This window comes from Hyaloscypha bicolor (genome assembly GCF_002865645.1).
Source record: "Hyaloscypha bicolor E unplaced genomic scaffold K444scaffold_117, whole genome shotgun sequence".
NCBI lineage: Eukaryota > Fungi > Ascomycota > Leotiomycetes > Helotiales > Hyaloscyphaceae > Hyaloscypha > Hyaloscypha bicolor.
In genome coordinates this window covers 1,753,853-1,775,600 of record NW_020194619.1, presented here as the reverse complement: position 1 = coordinate 1,775,600, position 21,748 = coordinate 1,753,853, and the positions used below count along the sequence as shown (strand labels likewise).

Here is a 21,748-nt window from a genome sequence, read left to right as displayed (position 1 = left end):
CTCGTTCGTAACTGCATTTCTCTTCTAAGATTCGTATATATGAATAAACTCCAACGGTACAGGCTTCGACGATCGCTCAACCTCCTCACCTCCAGTCCTCAACCACCTCTGCAGCTTGACAAAAGCCATCAGAGCAGCGTCAACAAAATCAAAATAGTCCAACCCAATGAACGAGGTAGCCGTCTTGAACATTGCTTTCGTAAATCTTCCATGTGGAGTAAGTTCTGCCGCCGAAAGTGCAGATGCGATGACGAAGAGGAAGATCCCGGGAATCTGTTTCCACCGGGAAAGCTTGACTCGCCACATAGTCGCCCAGAGATGAGTTAGTTCTTTCAACGTGCAAACCTTTGTGAGTGAAGATCGTTCGACGATGGCTTTGCAGTAAATGAGGGCAGCAATTCTGCAGCTCTTGTATATGAAATCACTTGCTAAAGGTGAAGCAAGTGATGAGCCGTCCGGCAGTGAGGCGATCCGATCTCTGATCCATGTCGCAGTAGCAGTTAATTTCATCTGCTCTGGCTCTGCAGAATCTTGTTCGGCGTGTTTTATGAGCGCCAAAATCACGAAACGCATGTCGTCAAGGATTGTCGCTGTCTCCTTGCCGATTTGAAGCTCCTCAGTGATGCTGCAGAAGTCCTGCTCCGCAGCTACAAATGGGATACTCATTTCAACTGGGTGTCGAGGTTGAGTGGGCTCCACATGCGAAAAAGCAGGCTCGATGTCGTACGAGCACGCAACGTTATAGTCAATGCTGCTCAAGAAGTTAGAATCTTTGCAAAACAGATTGCTAGATGAACTCCTCCGCACATACTGAAGAACCATCTTCCTCACAAATCCACTCAGTCCCAAATTGTGCAGCCCACCACGCAATCGAATCATCTCTTTCAGTCCTACTATATGGCTTTGCACAACATCACGATTACACCAATACCACTCATTCACCATCAGATAGAGAACACCAGCGATGGCTTCGGGAGAAGTAGCGCTCTCTTCATTCCCGAGCATTTCATTGAGCAGTTCAATGCTTTTGACCTTGTAACGAAGTGTGATTGGAGACTGTCCTGGAGGTTCGTTTTGCGCTTCTGCTTGATAGATGGCAGATGTGAGGATAGCTAGGTGGGCCAAAAGTGGCGATTTTATAGACCATTGCACCCAGTAATCGTTATAGCAGTTTGGCGCCGGATTACCATCAATGGATACCACATATTTGCATATGATCTTCAAAACTGTACTATATCAGTAGTTGATATTTATTTCATCATATTCGGCGTTTTCAACTTACAAACTTGGAGTAGTTCTGCGCTCTGGACTGTAGGAGTTATTCCTAGAAAGTGCAGTGGCTCCACGGCACTAATACTGAAATGGCTCGGCGGCGGAACCGCACGACATTGCAGGAAATTACTTCTGAAGTGGGGGTTCTCTTTTGGTTGCCTATGCCCTCTAGAATTACTTTGGAGAAAAGAGGGTAGCCGGCTTTCACCTCTTTTCGACATTTTCGGCAAAAGTGCCTCCGCAGCAAACGACTCCCCAAGTACAGCTGTAGAAAGGTGGGAGATCATAGTAGTGACAAGCTGCTGGTAATTCTCTGAACTGAACTGTTCTAGAGTGTCGAAGGAAACGTGAGGCGGTTCCAACTCTGATTTTTCGTAGACGAAGGGTTCCTCAACTTCCTGCGTGAGAGGACATGACAGAGTTTTGTCCTCTTCATAATTGACTTGGTTGCTACCGAGAGCAAACTCCGCTTTCATTGAAGTTCCGGATTCATGTACTTGCAAGAATTGCCATCCCAGAATTTCAGCTTGATCTTTGGATGGATTAGAGATTTCCCTTTTGCTCTCGTTAACTTGGGCCTGCGAAAGCCAACAACCATACTCACCGGAAGCTTCGATATATGCACGGCGGAGGAGGATATCTCCTGGCACAGTGTCCACAAGGTTGCTTTTGGTCACACTGGGTTCTGATTAGCTTTCTTGCCCACCTTCACGCCATCAAATTTTTTTGAAGTCCATACCTTTTGTTTTCTCCTGTGACACTCCGTGCAGGAAGTGCTCAACTTCAAGCGACCTTCCACAAACTTTGGGGTATGTCGTGGGCGTGTGGCCTGCATTTTTTCGGACATCGAGAAAGAAGGCCTTCGCGACACATCGCCAGGTTAAAAGGAGAATGAAACGAGCAAGTTGCAGCCTGGTGCTGAAAGGGCTGAGATGCAATACTACGGATTTAAACTCGCTTGTGATTTTGCTTGGCGATGTCGGGGATTCCAATAGGGGAAGCGACGCCACAAAACGAGAGGGCTTGGCTCAGCCCTGCATTTGGTGGATTCTTGGAGAAAAGTACACCTTAGAGAAACCGAGAACCCAGATTGAAGTGGGATCACCCCTGAAGTTGTCCTAGATTCAAAAGTGGGAAATTCCCGGATCTGTGATCTAACTGGCACGCACTCGTCCATTTGACCCTATATCTTATGAAGGATGGGACCGATTGAGAGACGAAATCATCTTCGATCGTAAGAAGATGTTGGGGGTCGATTCGAAGCTGGTAAATATTGAATCAAAATCAGAGTTGTGTGAGGTCAAGAGAATGAGAAGAGGATGTCAAAAGGAAGCAAGATTTGGCGAATCGTGAACTTTAAGTCCACTGCTACATGGAAGTTGAAATCAAGCCGTCCTGAGTGCTCCTATTTGGGGACAGTTCAAATGAATTGTGCTCCTGCTTTTTCCACTCAGCCCCGCGTCAACGAGAAACCAACTCCAAATCACCGTGTGCAGCATCGCAGCCAGGGCATATTGTACCCATGTTGAGTCCACATTTGACGCCCGTATGGCTAACTTCAAGGTCCCTGCTCAACTACGCCCCCTCCCCCCACCTAGATATAAGATATAAGAATGCATTCATTGAGCATTTCCAACACTGAAGGGAAGGTTCACAACATTAATCACCCAGAAGGTACAATTGGAAGAACTCGGACTCAAACTTCATTGCAAGCGAGTATATAAAGGTACTTAGTTCTTCAAACATCCTAGCACACTTGCGACAAAGCAAATTTTGGCTTACGAACGTAGACAGGAGCGAGCTTCTCAAACGAAAAGGTTCTCGAACCAATGGATTCAGAAGAACTGCAAGTACAGCACAAGACCGAAATGATGTTCAAACCCAAGACATCCGAAAAAGAACCGGTCTCAACTTTTACAACATTCTCTTGTGATTGTGCCCTTGACAAAAGGGGATGGGCACACAATTCAGAGCAAACTAAAGGAGCTAATTGCACATCATCCTCCACTGAGCCTCTTTACACCACTCGTCCCGAGCTCCCACCGAATCTGCGGGCTCCGAAAAACTAATTTCTGGTAGACTTGGCTTTAATACCTAAGGTATCGATACCTTACCGATACTAGATAGTATTAGTTAGGTATCGCAAGGATCGATACGTATCGATATCGAATCGATTCTTAGCTTTAAAACGGCCTTAAGCTATATTATTCCTTTATTAATATTCTTAGTACGAAGACCTCGCGGCTCTCGTGACTGTCCAGACTTGATTTCCTTGCGAGGCAAGTGGGGCAAGCATAGTAAGGGACTCGAATACGGTATAGCCGTCCGTGTACCTGGTGGAACTACCTGCTCATCACATTAACGAGTAAGAGCATAGAATGGAATGAGCCTCTCATTCTGCGACCTTCGTGAGGGTTGTGACCCTTTGGTTAAGGGTTAAATCAACGCAACTTGTCAAAACCAGAGAATGTTGTCTGTGCGCAGTCTCCACCAGCTCGTCTCCTCTCGTCTCCTCTCCTCTCCTTGCCAAGCTTCAAGATTCACAATTCAGGCTTTAATTACATCATCTATTTGTACGACAACGGTGTCCTTTATTAGTTCAAAGCTCTCCTCTTACGACTCAATTAAGACTACTTTATAGCTCACTGCAATTTCCATCGATTCCTCGGATTGCGCAATATCAACTCCTCTTGTCTCCCTTCAAACTCTTCTTCATTAGCCTAGGGCTAAGGCCTTTCAAACTGCTTCAGATTGCTCCGATAAGATCAGTTATATCGCACGAAACAAATATCTAACCGATTCGAATGTGCTTTTACAGCTAGCATATTTCCAGGAGGTATTTAGGCAGATGGATAATTTTCTCCTCAATAATATCACCCTTCCAATACTAGTCTTTCCTACGAAGATTCCAGGGTCTCCGCCTTTAGCTTCTCCTCTTATACTGTTACAAGAGTACGAATCTTCATTTAATACCGAAGACGACGAGGTAGAGATGCTTGCGTAGATTACTCAAGCGCTAGAATATGCGGTTTGCAAAACTGGGGCAATTGGCAAGCAGAAGTGCACGATTTGGGCAATTACAATTTCGTACGTTTTCCACGACTTTCGAAGCTCTTTACCTTCTCTCTATTCGATTAAAAGACCAGCAGTTCCTGTGATGGCAGCGGCAGTTACAGAAGTACTGGCACACTTTCGACTTACGATTTGCCTTTACACTTTTAAACTACAATTACCTCCTCTCCTAATTACGATTCATGATTCCGACTTCCGACGTACGATTCCCTCCCACGAAGCGATATCTTCCGAACCACTTTGCCCTCTCCAAAACTAGTGATTCCTGCCATTACAACGGCAATTTACAGAAGTGCTAGCAGGATTACACTTCAAGACTAGCAATTCCTGCGATTGCAATAACAATTTACAGAGTACAGGCACCATTACTTCCAAGACCAGTGATGTCTGCATTACGGCGGTAATTGCAGAGGTGCTGGCACATATGATTTGTAGGATTAGGTTATTGCTTTGAGATCCACTTTGAATGTGTGCCTTGGATACGGTTTGTACGATAATTGCAAATGGAGTATTTAGTAGTGCTTGGACGACGACGAATTAGGCCGGAAACATAGTGTTGTGAAGCCTAGGGTATATACAAGACAGAGCGTACGAGTTACGATTATTATAATGCTTTATGGATGGGTCTTTAGGCTCTTATTCTTGGTAGTATGCTCGGGACGAAGCTCCTGTGGGTGGGGGTTTCAGGTCCCTGGTCCCGTGGCGCGGTTATGTATCGTGAGGAGTGCTTAGTTCGCATATATATTACCCCGCTCTCTCCTTCTCTCGTCTTAGAAATCAACTAATCTTTACTCTAATCACGTTTCGCTCATATGTTTGTAATCCCACGCTATAAAAGCTTATATATTACTTCTAGTTTAATATTTCTATTATATATCGAATTAATATTTATAAAAACTTTAAATTAATATATATAAGAATTTAAGATTTAAGTCTCTAATATACTAATAAAATGTTCGAGTTAGTATTTTATTAAAACTTTAGGTTATAATATTAAATATATTATTAAATATAAGAGTTTAAGTTTTTAATATATAATATAACTTTTAATTAATAGTTAATAGAAGTCAAAGTTTAAGTTTCTAGTATATTAATAAAAGAGCCGAGTTAGTATTTATAAAAACATTAAATTATAATTTTAAAAGTAGTTTTTTTAATAAAAATAAATAAATTTAAGTTTTTAATATATAATATAATTAGAAATTTATATAAAGAAATTAATATTAAAAGAATTTAGTAATAATATAGAAAATAATATAATAAATATATGAGTTTATTTATTTGAGTTTATAATTCTTTTTTTAATTCTTTTAAATTAATTACTTAAAAAATAAAATAATTCTCTTATTATTAATCTCGCTTATTTATAATATATTAAATAAATAAAATAAAGTAAAGTAATAGGTTTTACTTGTATTCTATTAGCCAAAATATATTTTACTTATACTTTACTTAATATTTATTAAGTATATACTTAAATAACTTAAGTAATAAATTATATATATATATATATTTCAAACTTATTATTTAAAAGTTATATATATTAAATAATAGATAATTATTATATTAAATTTTACTAGTATAATAAGTAATATTAGAGGAATTTTAAGTAATAAAAAAGATAATAAAGATAAAAAAAGATAATAAAGAAAACAATTTAATAATATTTATAATATAAAGAAAAGTATTTAATAAAATAAACCACGTAATAAATAATTAAATTACTTAAGTAATTATAATATGCATTATATAAGCTGCACGTAACGTACAGACGCAGGTATATATATGGTATTAAGTATATTCATAACAAAGTCGCGAATACTATAGTCTTTTGGCCTAGCTAGCTTTAATTAATTAATTAATTGACATTTATTTACGTCCGAGAGACCTCCCGAAGGGTATAAGGACGTGCTAAGCTAAGGATATTCCTTAGAACTCAAAGTCCTATTTAGAATAGAGCCAAAAACTACAAGGGGTAAAAAGACTCCCTCCTAAATAGCCCCGGGTCCCTAATCCCGCGGTATTATAGTGCCCTTGCCTTAGAAAGCATTTCTTACTATAGCCAGGTATAGATAGGGGCCTATGGCTATTCTCTATATATAACCAAACTGCCTTATAACTATATAAAACCTCCCACGGCCGGTTGGGGTGGCCACCAGAACATTTCTCCTCCTACCCAAGTCCTCCTATAACCCAAATATCCAAGCCCGATCCCTCCCCTTATCCTCTTAATACCCTATACCCCCTATTATATCCGTGGAAATACCGAGTCCTCGGGCCTGCCTCTGCAAGAGAATTCCTCTATCATATAGCTAGTCCGAGAGTGAGTTGAGAGAGTCGGAAAGGCCACGGTGTTCACCTCGATTTCCCTCGCTATTCCTGTAGATATATCTCTCCCAAGTATATAGTAGATCGAGCGAGAGAGAAAGAATCGGAGTCGATATCCTGATCGTGAGTCTCGTCGAGTAGAAGTGAGCTCCCGTAGAGGCGCTATACCGCTGGCTTGCGTGAAACCGGATTGGGTGGTAAAGGAAAATCTTCCTGCGTTTGCTCGTGACTCAATCTTGGCCCTACCCTCCAGAGAGTATAGGTTGACAGCCTGCACTACGAGGAGGTGTTGAGTCGTTATAGGCCTTGGCCCAGCTGGCAGTACGGTAGCGAGCTTAATCTACGTACCACGTTACAGTAATTTACTTTACTTTATTTAAGCTTAGTTATAAATAGGCTATTTATACTTTACTTAATACTTAATAAGTATATATTTAAGTATTTCTTTAATATATTATTCATTTATAAGTTAAATATAATAGCGAGGTTATAGTAAGTTACTTATTAGAAAAAATATACTCGTTATTAAAATTTCAAGTAATATAAACTTTAATTATTAGATATAAGATTTCTTTATATTCTCGTTTTATTTACTTTCTTTATATTCGTATTACCTTATATAAGTAATACTATAAATATAAAGTAAGTTCTTGCTTACTAAAGATAAATTATAAACTAATATAAATAGGTTTGCTATTTCTAGACAAGTTCGTAATTTTAATACTATTAATATTCAAAGTAGAGAAACATATTCTAGAAAGTAATATATATTTTATGTTTTGAGATTCTCTTTTCTAACTCAAATAGCCTCGGAAGAAAGGTTCTTACTCGGAGGGATAATGGTTTAATTCCGACTCCCGTTATAGTCGGATCGACGTTTACTATTACGCTCTACCGCTTCACTAGTAAATTTAGCGTCACGTGATCGCGATGACGCATGCGGCTGGCTAGTATTTAGAACACCAAAGCTCCTGTACATACGAGCTTCCTTCCTTAGTTTAGAATCCTCGGATTAAGAGCCACTCTACCTGCTTTCCAAGCCCAGAGCCCGGTTTCGTGACATTTACCCTTTTGGGCGCGGTTGTGTTTACGGTTCAAGATGGTGCGGGGTTCTTGGTAAATGTCCACCAAGCTACTCCGAACGCAACTTTGCGGCCAAGAGGTCCCTTGCTTGTATGAAACTTCTCAGTAAGGCACTTCCTCCTTAAACGTAATTGCTTCCTCGTAGAACAATCGATACGGTTGTAGTAACCTTAGAGAAAACCCATATCCTATTTTCCTCTTGCCTAGCGCAACTTTGCTGCTGATTCTGGGCTGTTTATACGAATGGTAGTACGTCCAAGAAGAGTATGTGGGAAGAGTGCACTAAGGTTTGTGCGCCAGAATTTGACTTTATTCACGATGCGCATGATTAATGCGATATTGCCTTGCATGTCAGGCCGCAAACTGAAATTGTCCCCAGGCATCGGCTAACTACTACGGGTGACCATAGCGACCAAAAGGGTCAATGGCTTTTTCCGCAAAATCGAATTTTTGGAAAATCGCATTTTTGACCTATTACATATTACTTACTTGAATTATTCCACTTTCAATATATTATATGTATTGCGCGGTACTAAAAATGCCTCCAAAGATTAATCTTGAGCCTTATAAAAATGAGATTCTTAGTTAGGTCTCTGAGAAGCATACGATCCCTGAGATTTTAAGTAAAATAAGAGGGATTCTATAGGTTGAATATAGCCTAAAAACACTGAAACGAGCTTTCTCTAATTAGGGTATATCGCATAATAGGAAGAATGGGTCTCCTGAGATTGAGAGGATCAAATTACGTATTTCTGAGTTATTTGCAGGCAATTATAATAATAATATGATTCTCCAAGCACTCTCAGTTGAGGGGATGCCCCTCTACCGCCGATAGCTCGTATGATATAGGCTAGATCTTGGCCTTATTCGGAGAATAATAATAGAGAAGAGGGAGCAGAAGTACTAATAGCTTGTGGGTATTATACGAGAGGAGCTAGACTATAGGGGGATTAAAGGCTATGGAGCAGGCTTAATCAAGATATACTTCTATTAAATGGGGGTTACTGCTTCTCGCAAATTGATCTATAATATTATTAAGGGCCTAGATAGTAAGGGCTATAAGCGTCGTACGAATGATATATAGCATAAGAAGCAAGAGATAGTAGTCAAAGGCCCGGATTGGGGGTGGTCTCTTAATTAGTATAATAAGCTAGCTTTATGGGGCTTCCAAATCTATACTGCTATTAATATTTATTCTCGCAATATTATCTGGTATTATATAGGCGTTTCTAATCGTATGGCATATAGTATACTTGGCCAGTTCCTTTAGGTACTTAGAAAGCTTGGCTATTACCCCCGAGTAATTTCCTTTAATAAAGGAGGAGAGGTCCCTTTTATTACTAAAATCTAATATACTCTCTCTCGTATAATAATACTAATTCTTTCTTTTGAGAAGGTCTATTGCTTTGGGACTAGTATAAAGAATCAAAGAATCGAGTCTTAGTAGAGTTAACTTGAGAAATCCCGGCTATATTACTGGCGTATTCGTATTTATACCTATTTATATAATTCTTTTACTTAGGCTAATCTAGTATAGGACTTTTTTCAAGCCCTTATAGTAGCTGGGGACTTTAATAGTACTCTTGCGGACCGAATTACTATACTAGCTATTTATATACCTATTATATAATACGCCATAGTATTATATATAGATATATAGAATTACTACCGGATCCGGAAAGATCTAAAGAGGAAATACTATATAGTAGGCATTCCTGTATTTCTCTATAAGTATATAGCTATTAAGTAATATGGACTTCTAGTTAATGAGGGGCTCTTGGCTAAATTAGAGTAAGATTATATTAATTAGGGTAAGTTATTCCTATAATCTCTTTCTTTTCCTAATTTGGGCGGTAGCTTGTAATATAGCTTGACTTAGGGGCTCGTATGATTCTTGTTTAAGTAAATAAACCGAGCCCTAATATCTTTTTACCGCTAGTTTCCCTTTTTAGCTCTAGGGCCTCTCAGTTAGCTAGACTATAAATTTATCTTTATATACTAAGATTATTAGCTATAGATATTAATGAGTACTTGCCGTATAATACCTTAATATAATATAAATCACAGCTTGCAAATATTGGGATTAATCCTTTAAGCCTTATAGAAGGAACTAGTAAACTAGACGGTTCTAGGCTTCATATTAAGGCATATTACTGCCTTTGGCTTACTATATAATATCATATTACTAGTAGAAACTCAAGCCTATGGCTAGAACTTGTCCCAAAGATTAAAATTAGTACTAAGGAGATATAGTAAAACGGATCTTGCCTTAGGTAGCTAATCTCAGAGAACTGGGAGTTTATAGAGACTATATGATCCTAATAAAGAGAGATTAAAGGGATAGATATTAGTAGAGAAGGTAATTTGAGTAAGTCAGATAAGGAGGAGTAGGATAAGAAGTAGCCGGATAAGAGGGACTTATTAGAGCAGGAGGCCCAAGAGAAAAAGTAAATCTTTATTTAAGGATCTTGCTATATCTTTATCTTTATTATATAATTTACTTATAATTATACCTTCTTTCTTCCTTTACTTGAAAATGCCTCCTGGAAAGATTTCTGGCTTTCTCTCAAGGTGTCCTATATATAGGAATACTCTTAATAAGTCTGGCTAGTTCTAGTATAAGTAATATAGTACAGAAACCCCTCGTTTGCCTAATTCATATAATTTAAGACCTTAGTATTATAGTACTTCTCTAGTTAACCTTATAGTATCTTCCCCTGTATTCCAAAATACAAAAGAGACTATTATTGAGATTTTAGATAGTAATCCGGTATTCCCTATTAGTAGCTCCTATTATACGGCCTTCTTTTCTCCTCTTCTATTATTTAAGGAGCTCTTTACTAAGTTTTATTAAGCCCGGGCCGAGCCTAAGTAAGAAGCCTCCCTGATTAAGCAAGAGGAGGAGGAGGAGGCCTTTGTATTATATAATATATGGGCTACTAAACCATATCTAAATTACCCTAGTTAGATTGAATTAAGGCCAAGACCCTCTGGAGCGAGCGATTCAAGCCTACCCCCCCCTATACCTGCTACCTAATTATATAGGCCAAGAGTTATTTCTTATATAATAACTATAGCCGGTTCGTACTAAGCTTCTGCTACTGCTACTACTAGAAAAGAGCAGAAACGTCCGAATACTGGCTCCTTTACTCTCTCTTATTGTCCGTAATCCTAGATAGGAAAATCCAAGTTTAGGTCTCAAAGGGAGATTATATAATTAGCTCTTTTTAAAGTTTAAGGATATTATATCTAGCTATCTAATAAAGAGCTTAATCCTTCTTTTCTTATATCTTCTTAGTTCCGTATTCTTGGTATATATATACTTTCCTTACCTATTAATTATATAATACTTATATTATCTTAGGAAGTAATATTAAGTATAAGGTCTTTGGAATAAACCTCTTGAGACTTGGGTATTAGGATAATGACCTAATATAAGCCTTTATTATTAATGAGCTTGTAACGAGTATTCTAAGCAGAAAATATGGCCAAGTATATAGTCATATGAAGGAGCTAGTTCTCTAAACTGGGAAGTATAAGACTTGGATAGCTATAGCTTGGAAGGATAGAGATAATTCCTTTTTACGAGATTTGGAAAAGCTTTCTCCTGGGGAGATTCGTATAATAGGGGATCTTTTATCTTACTTAGTTATATTGGTTCAAAAGGATATTTATGAGTTCTAGGCTTATTTAATCCTATTTACTAAGGATAAAGACCTTATCCAGAAAAGCCTTTAATACTATTAAAGGAGATATAAGGCTATTCTTGTATTACCTGAGCTATCTAAGCTATTATATGGTAGAGGAAAGAAGTTACCTCTCTTGCCTTCCTCTCTAACCCCTCCTTTAATAGGATTTACTTCTTCCTAGTTAGGAGCCGTTAAAAAAGAGAAGTATCCGGTTTCGCAAAGCCGTATCTTATTATATAATCAAGTAGCCCAAGAAGTAAGTTCTTTTACCGAGCTATTCCTCTACTTTTAACTAATATTTATTTCTAGCCTGCCAAAGTGACTAAAGCCAAGTATATGAAAGTCGAGCCTGCTATTAAAGTAGAGCTCTCTTAACCTCTTCCGAGACTAGCGGTATGTTATATAATACTTATTTAATTTATATACTAATATTACTCTGAGAAGAAACCTTCTTCTAGCCAAGTTCTAGCCTTACTAAAAGAAGCTATCCCTCCTCCTCCCTAATCCGTACTTCCTGATTCCCCAGAGACTATATATTAACGTACGAATCGGTAATCTATAACCCTCAAGTATAAGAAGGTAGCTAAAGAGTATAAGAGTACCCTTCTTACCAAGCTTTAAGAGCTTAAGGACTTTATAGAGGAGGAAGATATAATTCAGGACTTGATAAGCCGTACTTTTGAGAAAAGAGGAAGCTTGAGTAATTATATATAGGAGCAAATATAATCTCTCTTGGGTCCAGGAGTATTTCGTCCAGGAGAATAAGCTAAGGAGTAAGTTAGGGCAGATTATACTCAGACTGAGAAGGATTAAGCTCTAGCTAAGGGAGAGATAGAGGGGGCTGTTCCGCTTACTCAGAGTATATTATACGGTGGAAGGATTAGAAAGATATCTATAAAAAAGGCTAAATAAGTTAAGTCTAAGGGTTTAAAGAAAGGAGGAAAGAATCTGAGAAAGAAATAAGGCTTCTTAACTTGGTTTAATACCAAGAGATTCTATACTTATTATATAATACTTTGGGACTAGATTAAATTCTCTTTTTCTTAGTTTTTAGGTATTTCCAAATTAAATTATAATTATAAGTAAAATTAAAAGAAGGCAAATATTAAGAGCTTAATATAATTTATTAGGTATTATATAAAAGCTAGGTAATCGTATGATATAATAAGAGTAGTCCTATCTATTTATTTGTAATAGAAGGAATACTCTGGCCAGGATAATGTCCAGGCTTTAAAACCCGGCCACTTCGTGTAATTTGAGGGGGTTTAGGCTGTCCTCTACTATTGCCCTCTCCTCTATTATTATTAATATCTCGAGTACTATATTGGGTCATATGACTATAACGAATATAGTTACTATATGCTCTATACCACTCTCCTCCAGGAACTCTTAAGCACTCCTCAAAAATGCCTTGACTATTTTGGTAAGTAGTATAAGGAGTTTGAGTATTAACTTGGCTACTAGATTACTTAGTACAGATTATATAAACTTAGGAGAAGTAACTTATACTCGTTGGGTCAAGATTGCATTAATAACCTCAGGGAGAAGTGGGACATTAAAGGTAGTAGCAGTATAGGGACCCTTAATTATAATATCTGAGGGTTCTGGATCATTAATATTAAAGGTACGCTTCTGCTGAGGGCTACTATTAATGACTGAGGGCTGGAGCTTATTCCCTCCTATATGAAGGAAGTACTGAATATTATTAGAGGCGTCTATACGAGTCCAGACGACTAGATCTTATTGAGCTTGGGCTGCCATTATATGTATGTAAAGTGTTATGTATAAAGTATGTATGAGGAGAGAGAGAGAGTGAGTGAGTATATATGTGTATGTGTATGTGTGTATATATATGTGAGGAAGTTAGAGGAAGGATTGGGAGCTGAGGGCCTATTTTATAGATATCTGGGGCCAAAAATGACTTAAATGGAAGCCTGAATAATTCAGATTAAGCTATAAATCAAGCTGTGAATCATATAGTTATTTGGTATAGTTCAGATGATGCAGGCAAAATAATTGGCTAGGGCCCTAGAAATAGGGCCATAAAGCTGTGAATCATATAGTTATTTAGTATAGTTCAGACTATAGGGCTAAAATAATTGGCTAGGGCCTTAGAAATAGTCATATAAAGCTGTGAATCATATAGTTGTTCAGTATAGTTCAGATAATGGGGTCAAAATAATTAGGTATGGCCTTAGAAAAATGGCGAAAATGGTGAAAATCAGGCATTGACCCTTTTGGTTGCTATGGTCAACCAGAACTACCGCTAAACTTTATTTAGCGTAGCACCAATTTTCGTCCAAGCCAAGGCACCCTAACATTGAGCTGTAATTGGGGGATGCTGCGCATCACACCCTCGTCTTGCACTGTATTTCTCTAACGCGTCGATGCGCCCCCCTGGTCCCAGCGGCAACATAAAGCAACCCTCTTGGCCCTCCTCCCCCAATCGATATGGCCCCCGCGTCAGGCAACACGAGACATCCGAAAAGTTGGGCGCCAACGTTCGCAAGACGAGAGTAAGTCATTCACACCGGTCCTGTACTTTAACTAATTGTTATGGAGAAGCACGGCCACAAGCTATGAAGAAAGAACGACCACAACTTCATTCTCGTAAAAGCGCACGTCTCCAGGAACGAACTATATCGAGCTGATATCGCATCATTAGCTCATCTCCACTTTCTCCAAGCTTCTAAGGTGGTCATCCTGTCTTACCCAGATGCAGCCTTGATCCTCGCATTCTCTGAAACTGCAGGTGGTACCTGAAAATTGCGAAGTTATTGTTTCTGCATAATCCGCTGATGAGATAGTTTGAGCTGGTTGGAACTTACAGCCGTCAATGCAACAATATCGCAAGACGACGCCTTGTCGTTCAGCAAGTCCCGAGTTCGGGATTGGTTCGGCGATGGCCAAGATGAGGAGAGCAGGATGACTGCAAGAATGAAATTATAAAAATTTATGATGAGTAGCCAACTTGATGTTCTTGAAGTGCTGGTAGTGAGCAGGGTGTAGGAGGTGCGAGCTTGGACGAGTTGTGGATTGTGGTTGATTGGAGAGATTACCAAAATACTGTTGTGGCGACGGAAGTTTGAGAGGCCGGGAAGGAGTGGAAGGAATGTAAATCATTGCGGCTAATCCTTAACAACAAGAAAAAAGTGATAGTGAATTAGAGAAGTTTTCGAAAAGCGAATGCAGGTCAAATGATTGTGGGGAAGTAGTGAATATAGCGATTCCTGTGTGCTCTTTGTGCAATACCGATAATTATAGGCATTTAGGCGCTATGGACCATCGTATGGCCCTACCCTATCGGGGATATCTCCCAGTTCGAACCCAAGAGTCTGTGTTCTTTTATCCGCAAGGCTGGCCTCGCTGTGGTCAAACCCACCCTCGGAGAGCATGTAAAGGTTGGCAATGCTTTCTTGGAACGTGTGGAGCGTCCCTAGCAAAGTCGGCTTCATCAGAACCAGCTGGTACTCGGAGCCGCCACTTCCAGAGTGGATATCTGGGAGCATTCCATCTTCAACTGGTTGGTAACTTGGTCTCAGAAAGGGAAGATATCTGACTTACTTCGAAGTGAGCCAGCGAGTCTTTCCAGCAAAATAGTCATGTCCGCTGTCACTTTGCCTTCTATAGTCTTGCTCCATTTCACAAACTCTCCCAATTCTCTCTCGAACTGTTCTGATAACGAGAACAAATCTTTAACAGCGCCTTTGCTGTTCACGTCCAGTCGTCTTAAGGCTAATACCACTCCTTCCACTAGCCGTATCATCTCATCAATGAGTCCAAAGCGTTGCTCAGCGACTGTGACTGGATTTTCGAGCTTTTCTGTGGCAAAGGTTTTCCCGTTTGGTTGCCTCTGAAGTTGATACCCGAGTAGGTCACGCATTGAGTCAACAGCACGGAGCGCAACGAACAGATTGCCCACTTCATCTTCCATATGACTCAAATATCTGTTGAATTCCTCTTCTGGCAGCTTTTCCACTTCATGATCGACATAACTTAGATATTTGTTGACGTCTTTTTCGGGCAACGCCCCATTTCGTGGGCTGCGAAGTAAGGTGCGATAGAAGATTTCCTCTCTGATCGGACTATCAGCTTCCAAAAAGTTGGCTAGGTCATTCTGGAAGGCCAAGACAGTTGCATTCTCGGATTTCATCGCAAGTTGTATCTGTTCTGTGGAACAGTGGTGGTCAGCTCGCCTAAACTTGATTGAAACTTTAGAGTTTTGTAATCCTACCTATATCCAAGAGAATTTCAATGAATGCAGACTGGAAAACGCCACAACTCGCCCCTGGACCCGAACGACCGCTATGATCCGGATACGCAGCGAGAATTTGGACCAGCCCCAAAGGGCCATCAAAAAGACCAGTTCCCCAGATTTTGAGTCTCTCGTAAACGTGTGTGACATCTTGGCTGCCTAAAAGCTTTTCAACGATGAGAAGCCCCTGCAATGCGAACTCATAGAGTACTTTCACATGGGCCGCATTCTCCAGATCGATCTTAGATACAGGTTCCTCTAAACCAGGGGAGATCCTAGGAAGAGGGTTACGAGGTTGCTGTGAAGAGCCTAACATCTCTTCACGTGCCTGGGCAAGACTCTGTATTATGTCTTTCTGGCCATCTATGAGCTGCTGAGTCTGCCTGCGTAAGATTTCGATCTCTCTAGTAGGCTGCCGCAATGAGTCTATCGCATCGTTTAGCTGTTTGCAGAGATACAAAGTGTTCACAACCATTCTTCTCTTTGTGATCCATCTCAGAGAAATCTGAAATTCCTGAGATCGTCTGGAAGTCTTCCCTCTTTCCATGATGCGAAACGTCTCAAACATAGCCCGAAGCTCATGTAGATGTTCCATCACCATTGCTTCCGTTCTTCGGGCTGCTTCTTCATCTTCCGTTGTGTGACCGGCGTCCAGGCTTTCATGGTACCCTCTCCACCTGCTTGCACGGGCTGTTTCCGCTTCAAGAGCCATCGCCATAGTATGAATTTCTATGTGACTGCCACCCAAACGACTAGTAGTTCGAAAGAGCGATGCGATGAGCGAACTTGCCGCTAGCGCGAAACCCACGACTCCGACTGGATCCATCTTGTCTTCACTCTTAAACTAAGCGTTCCGAAACTATTCAACAGTTCAGCATAGATACCGATGAATAGCCACAGGTATCAGACGAGATAGCATGCTAAGAATGCGCACTAGTACTTGGACAAGACAATCTCAAGACTCGAGCAATGTTTGGTCATTCGTCCTCAATGACGCTGAGGCTCCTTTGAAGCACAAGCGATGAAGTGGAGAGGACGTTCATAACAACAGCTGTCACAGAAATATAAGGGGAGGAAGGGAGACAGAGACCAAGAGCTTAAAATGAGGGCTAAGACTCACAATATTGGAAGAACAGGGGTGTCTTTCACTTCCTAGCCGGACACGAGCGGGAAGGTACAGGATTCAAATCTAAATCAGGATCCCGAACAAACATAAAGCTAAAAGGATTTGTTCGAGGTTTTTCGTGCGAACTTGCCGATTCGCGAACCTGATCTCCAAGCCATTCCCTGCCTAAACTTGGGGTGGGCACGTCGACATCTCAGCCGCACATGCAGCATAGACATTCAGTGACCAATGGCAAGTCGACACATTTGCCACGTGAGGGGTTTTGAAACATGAATGAGACAATGCCCAAGGCGAGGTTATGGGCCTCACGAGGCTGTCTTCGCACGCCAGAAAATAGGAGGAAGTGCTGCTGGGAGGAAAGCTGCAGGCCCCATACAAGAACTGACAATCCCCAGCTTCACGAAGGCACAACCGCAGGCTTCTACAATTTCAAAGAGTATAGGGGCTTTCAAGCTCCTCGAACACTAGGGCTGGCTCATGCCCGCCAGACATGGCTGACCCAATCTCCCTGAGCTTGGCAGCAATTGCCCTGCTTGATCCAGCCTATAACCGCATCCGGGCGATCTGGCTTGGTTGCCGTTCTGTCGCGCGATTTGGCGTGGATTTCAATCGATTCGACACACGCGTGCGGATTCAGGAGCGTCTCTTCGAGGCATCTGTTCTCAAATACAGGGCCCACATCGAAGCGGACAAGACCGAGACACGATGGATCGATTCTGATCTCAGAAAACGAATAGAGGATCATACCTTCGAAATTGTTACGGTGTTTGAAGAATGTTATAAGCTGGTTGAGTCCTACAAATCCGAGAGTGAGCTATCTGTTCACCGCCATAGGCCACGAATGAAGCTGACCTAAACTTTAGGCATTCATGTCCCGGCTCCGGCTAATGTTGCTCTAGTCCCGGCTCCGGGCCCAGTCCCTGCTCCCGGACCAGCTACGGCCCCAGCTCCAGCACGAGCTCCACTTGCTAATCCCGGTGGTCAAGTTGCTGTGGCAGGAGCTGGGGAAGGCGTCCAGCCACAGTCACGAGTTCGACGCTTCGTCTCAAGCTTCTCAAGAAAGAAATCTAGCAAAGGAAAGGCACCGGCAGAATCAATTTCACTTGGGTCGGCACGGCCTGCGAACTTGGATCAGCTTGCATCAAGAGGGCGTGAAGAAGGGCCATCGTCATGGATCTCTGCCTCGGCTGAAAAGCGGACAAAAAAGAGACGAGAAGACGCACAGCGAGCACTGGGGTCAGTAAAGGCCGTTCAGTTCGCATCTGATCACCAAGAACAGATGGAAGCGCTGCTGGACCGCCTTGATGTCATGAACAAGGAGCTGAACGCATGCCTTCCTCAGCTCAATAACGAGAATCCGCTCCTCTTCATCCGCAACGGGGCCGACCCGCCAACAATTTGGCGAGATACAAGGCTCGTCCGAAGAGATATTAGTAGTCTGCAAGAGGCGCTCACTAGCGCCAATGCTGAGGATGAGAACTCTGCTGTGAAGCTCGCCATTCGACTGGAGGATAACCACAATGACTTGCTAGATTGGATGAGATTCAATCGTCTACACCAGAAGCTCAAAATGCGGTCGGATCCGAACTTCTTCCTTCTAATGGCGCTGTCTCGGTCAGAAATACCAAATCACATCCCCTGCCACGAGCTCCTTGTTACTGGGACGCTGTCGGATTCGCGGCCTGGGTTGGAAGTCAGCGATGGCGACATGCCATCGAAGCTTAACACGATCTTGTCCACGATGCCAGAAGGAAAGTTTCAAGAAATTGGAGATGTGAAATTAGACAAAGACAGGATCTTCCATCTCCGACGAATCATTGAGACCGACAGGCCAAAGTGGAAGGGAGTCCAAACCTTGGGTGATATCTTGGAAAAGAGCTTCGACGAGTTCTCGGTCACCGCGCGACTTTGTCTTGCCGCCACACTTGCTCTTACATACATACACTTTGAGACCGCCAACCCTGGCTTCACGCAACGGCGGGTACAGCACTATCGTTTCTTTAGCCAGAACACGGAGCTTGGGAAGGACGACTGGACACAACCATGGCTCGACAATGGGTTTGGTTCGCCGAGTCCTCCAGATGCAGGAGGTAGCCTGAAGTCCCGGAAAGAAATAGAGCAAAATAAAGTCAACTTCGCCCAGGAACTAGGCATATTGTTGTACCAAATCACCTGCCGCGACAAGATTGCTTACGAAGAGACGCCGGCGGGCCTCAGTCAAGCGAGCAAGTCAGTCTCGACTCTAGAGTTCCTGGACCAGGTGCGGGATCTTTGTGGGCTCCAAGCCAAAAATGTCATCAAGGCGTGCTTCTGCCACCTGCCGCGAAGGCCAGGTCAACGAGAGCCAGCATCTCTGATTGTGGAAGAAGTCGCATACGCGCTACAGCGACTGGCGAATGAGTACCGGAAGCAAGAAGAAGCGGAGACAGACATGGAAGCTAGATTGTCTGGAGAGACTCTTGCAGCTGAACCAGTGAACGAGCAGGGAGAGGAGAATCAGCAGGTGGAACAACAACATCAACCTCAGGAACAAGCGCTTCCACACCAAGAAATCCCTGTGGCGCCAGAAATTCCGACAGTGCATGAAGTACCTACAATTAGAGACGCAGCTGGGGAACAAGTAGCGCCTTCCAAACACGAAACTGCCGTACCAACCCAAGATGCCGTACAAATACAACCTTCCCAGCCTCCTTCGCAACAAATTATTGCTCAAGCACCGGCCCGAAATCTTACAGCCACTCCAGTTTCTCCTCCAGCGGTTCACAGCCCACGGCATACGCAACTACAGCAGGCTACTCGTAACCCGGCAGAGCAAAGCCCACAACCGTCAGCTGTGCACCATGCCAAGTCAGTTGTGTTCCCAGCTGTCCCAGAACATGTACCTCAAGCTCCAGCTACTAATGGAGCCCGGCCGGAGCCGCAGAAGATAGCTGTGGCGTCATGATTGAGTCTACGAAAGTTTCAGCGTCGTACGCAGATTTGCTATACGCAGGAAAATAGGGAGGCGCTGAGGTCACCCATTGGCCAAAACAAAGCATGATGCAATGAATGGTTCGGGAGATACACTTGTTCAAAATTCGGGTACGCCCAACTGGCTGTGAGGTGAGCTTTGTGTGTTTGCCGTTGTTCGGCCGAGTGACGGGCAATTAACGGACAGGGTCAAAACTGACTCGCACTTACGAAGTCTGCATGTTGGTCAAGTGTTAACTGAGTACATACATAATAAGATTCCATGCCCAAGTTGATAAAATAAGCACTTTTATTTCTTAAAATAAATACTATTCCTTTATTTATTAAGACATTACTATATTAGCGGCTATATATTAATATTTCTTATTTAATTAGAATATAAGAGGCTATATAAGCAAATATAAATATTAAAAATAAAAGCCAGATTTTCTTATTTTAAGAGATTATATTATAATTTTAGGCTCTTTTCTCGACTAATAAAGCTATAATATAAGAGAAAATATTCTTTTAAAAGGGGGCTTAATTTAAAGAGCAAAGTATTTATTTTAATAAAAAAAGAACTCTAAAGCCTTTTAAGGAAAAAGGAAAATAAAAGAAAATAAAAAAAGTAATTAGTTTTAGGGAAAGATTCCCTAAACTTCCCTTAAGAAAAGAAAAAAGTAAAAGAAGGCAAGAGAAGTCTTTAATCTCGGGAAGAACTCTCTAAATCCTTTCTTAGCTTTCTTTAAGTTTTTTAATTTTATAAGTTATATAATTATACTTTTTCGTAATTATATGAGTTTTTTACTATACTAGCCTATTATATATAACTAAAACCCAGCTTCTAATAGGTCTAAATCAGGCTTTTAATAATAGTTTCCTCTAATTAGACTATTTATATTTATGCGACTTCTAATACTAGTAATATCTTAATAAATAAAGAAATAATCTTTTAGTTTAATTAGTATATATATAAGCTTATTTCTATATACTATAAATAAATTCTACTTTAATAATTATTACTTATATTATAGAATTTATTTTATAAAATTAATTAATTAGATTCTTAATTTAATATTTAATAGCTATAATATAAGAAGTTATAATTAAAGTATTAAAATTATAGTTTTAATATTTCTTATATAATATTTTTTTATAAAAAAATACTTTTATAAGATATAAGGCACGTAATAATAAGGTAATATATAAGTAATTAAGATAAATAAGCTATAAAGTAATACTTATAAGTATAACTAATTTCAAGAATTAATTTTAATAAAAGACTAATTAATATTTCTTTCTAAAGCTAGAAGTATTTTCCTATATATTCCCTAGTATTTAGCTAAGTATATAAAGCCCTTTATTTAATTAAGAAATATAATCTTATATAATTTATATAATTCTAATTATAAGCTTTACCTAAAATAGAAAACTAGATCTATAATATCTAATACTTATTTATATACTATTATATATATCTATTATATTAACTCTCTCTCTAGGCCCTTATTCCTAAGAGGCTTTAGAAAACTGCAAATAGCTTTATATATATTCCCGGAAACTTTCCTGGCTCCTGGTTTTTCCTAAAGACTTTCTATATTTACTCTATTATTATATTAGATAATAGATCTAAGAATATAATTTACTAATTTTACTTAGTTAACTTATAAATTGCCTCTAGTAATTCTTTCTTATAAAGATAATATAAATATAATATATATTATTAAATATAAAATTTATCTAATTTTCTAATTAGTTTATAAATTTTATCTTAGCCTTTATTTATAAATAAATTATTGCTTTATAGGCCCAAGAGCTTAAAAAAATTAAGCTAATTTTCTGGTTTATTTATAAATTCCTTCTTTAAAATTTTCTAGATATTTCTGGTATATAACTAGTTCTAAATTCGTAATTACTATTCGGAAAAAAAGTATTATAAAAAGACTTCTTTTTTTCTATTAATTAATTTTCTTT

The 21,748-nt window shown here is 40.1% G+C and overlaps 3 protein-coding genes across 3 annotated transcripts; 1 reads left to right on the top strand and 2 right to left on the bottom strand.

The window, feature by feature from the left end:
• Positions 1–24: 24 nt before the first annotated feature.
• On the bottom strand, positions 25–1,224 carry K444DRAFT_535084 (uncharacterized protein; the record flags this gene model as incomplete). The annotated part of the gene is made up of 2 exons (XM_024875260.1): positions 25–751; positions 812–1,224. Coding segments are annotated over 2 exons (1,140 nt in total), but the record flags the coding sequence as incomplete, so codon positions are not given.
• A 13,409-nt stretch (positions 1,225–14,633) lies between these two features.
• K444DRAFT_615693 (uncharacterized protein) lies at positions 14,634–16,973 on the bottom strand. Its single transcript, XM_024880777.1, has 4 exons — positions 16,820–16,973; positions 15,679–16,558; positions 15,009–15,614; positions 14,634–14,958 (listed from the first exon to the last, which is right to left on the bottom strand). The coding sequence occupies exons 2-4, from the start codon at positions 16,523–16,525 to the stop codon at positions 14,720–14,722; spliced, it is 1,692 nt and encodes a 563-aa protein (XP_024734136.1). The 5' UTR covers positions 16,526–16,558; positions 16,820–16,973; the 3' UTR covers positions 14,634–14,719.
• Positions 16,974–17,182: 209 nt separating this feature from the next.
• On the top strand, positions 17,183–20,079 carry K444DRAFT_665638 (uncharacterized protein). Its single transcript, XM_024887095.1, has 2 exons — positions 17,183–17,634; positions 17,689–20,079. The coding sequence occupies exons 1-2, from the start codon at positions 17,316–17,318 to the stop codon at positions 19,767–19,769; spliced, it is 2,400 nt and encodes a 799-aa protein (XP_024734135.1). The 5' UTR covers positions 17,183–17,315; the 3' UTR covers positions 19,770–20,079.
• The last annotated feature ends 1,669 nt before the right edge of the window (positions 20,080–21,748 follow it).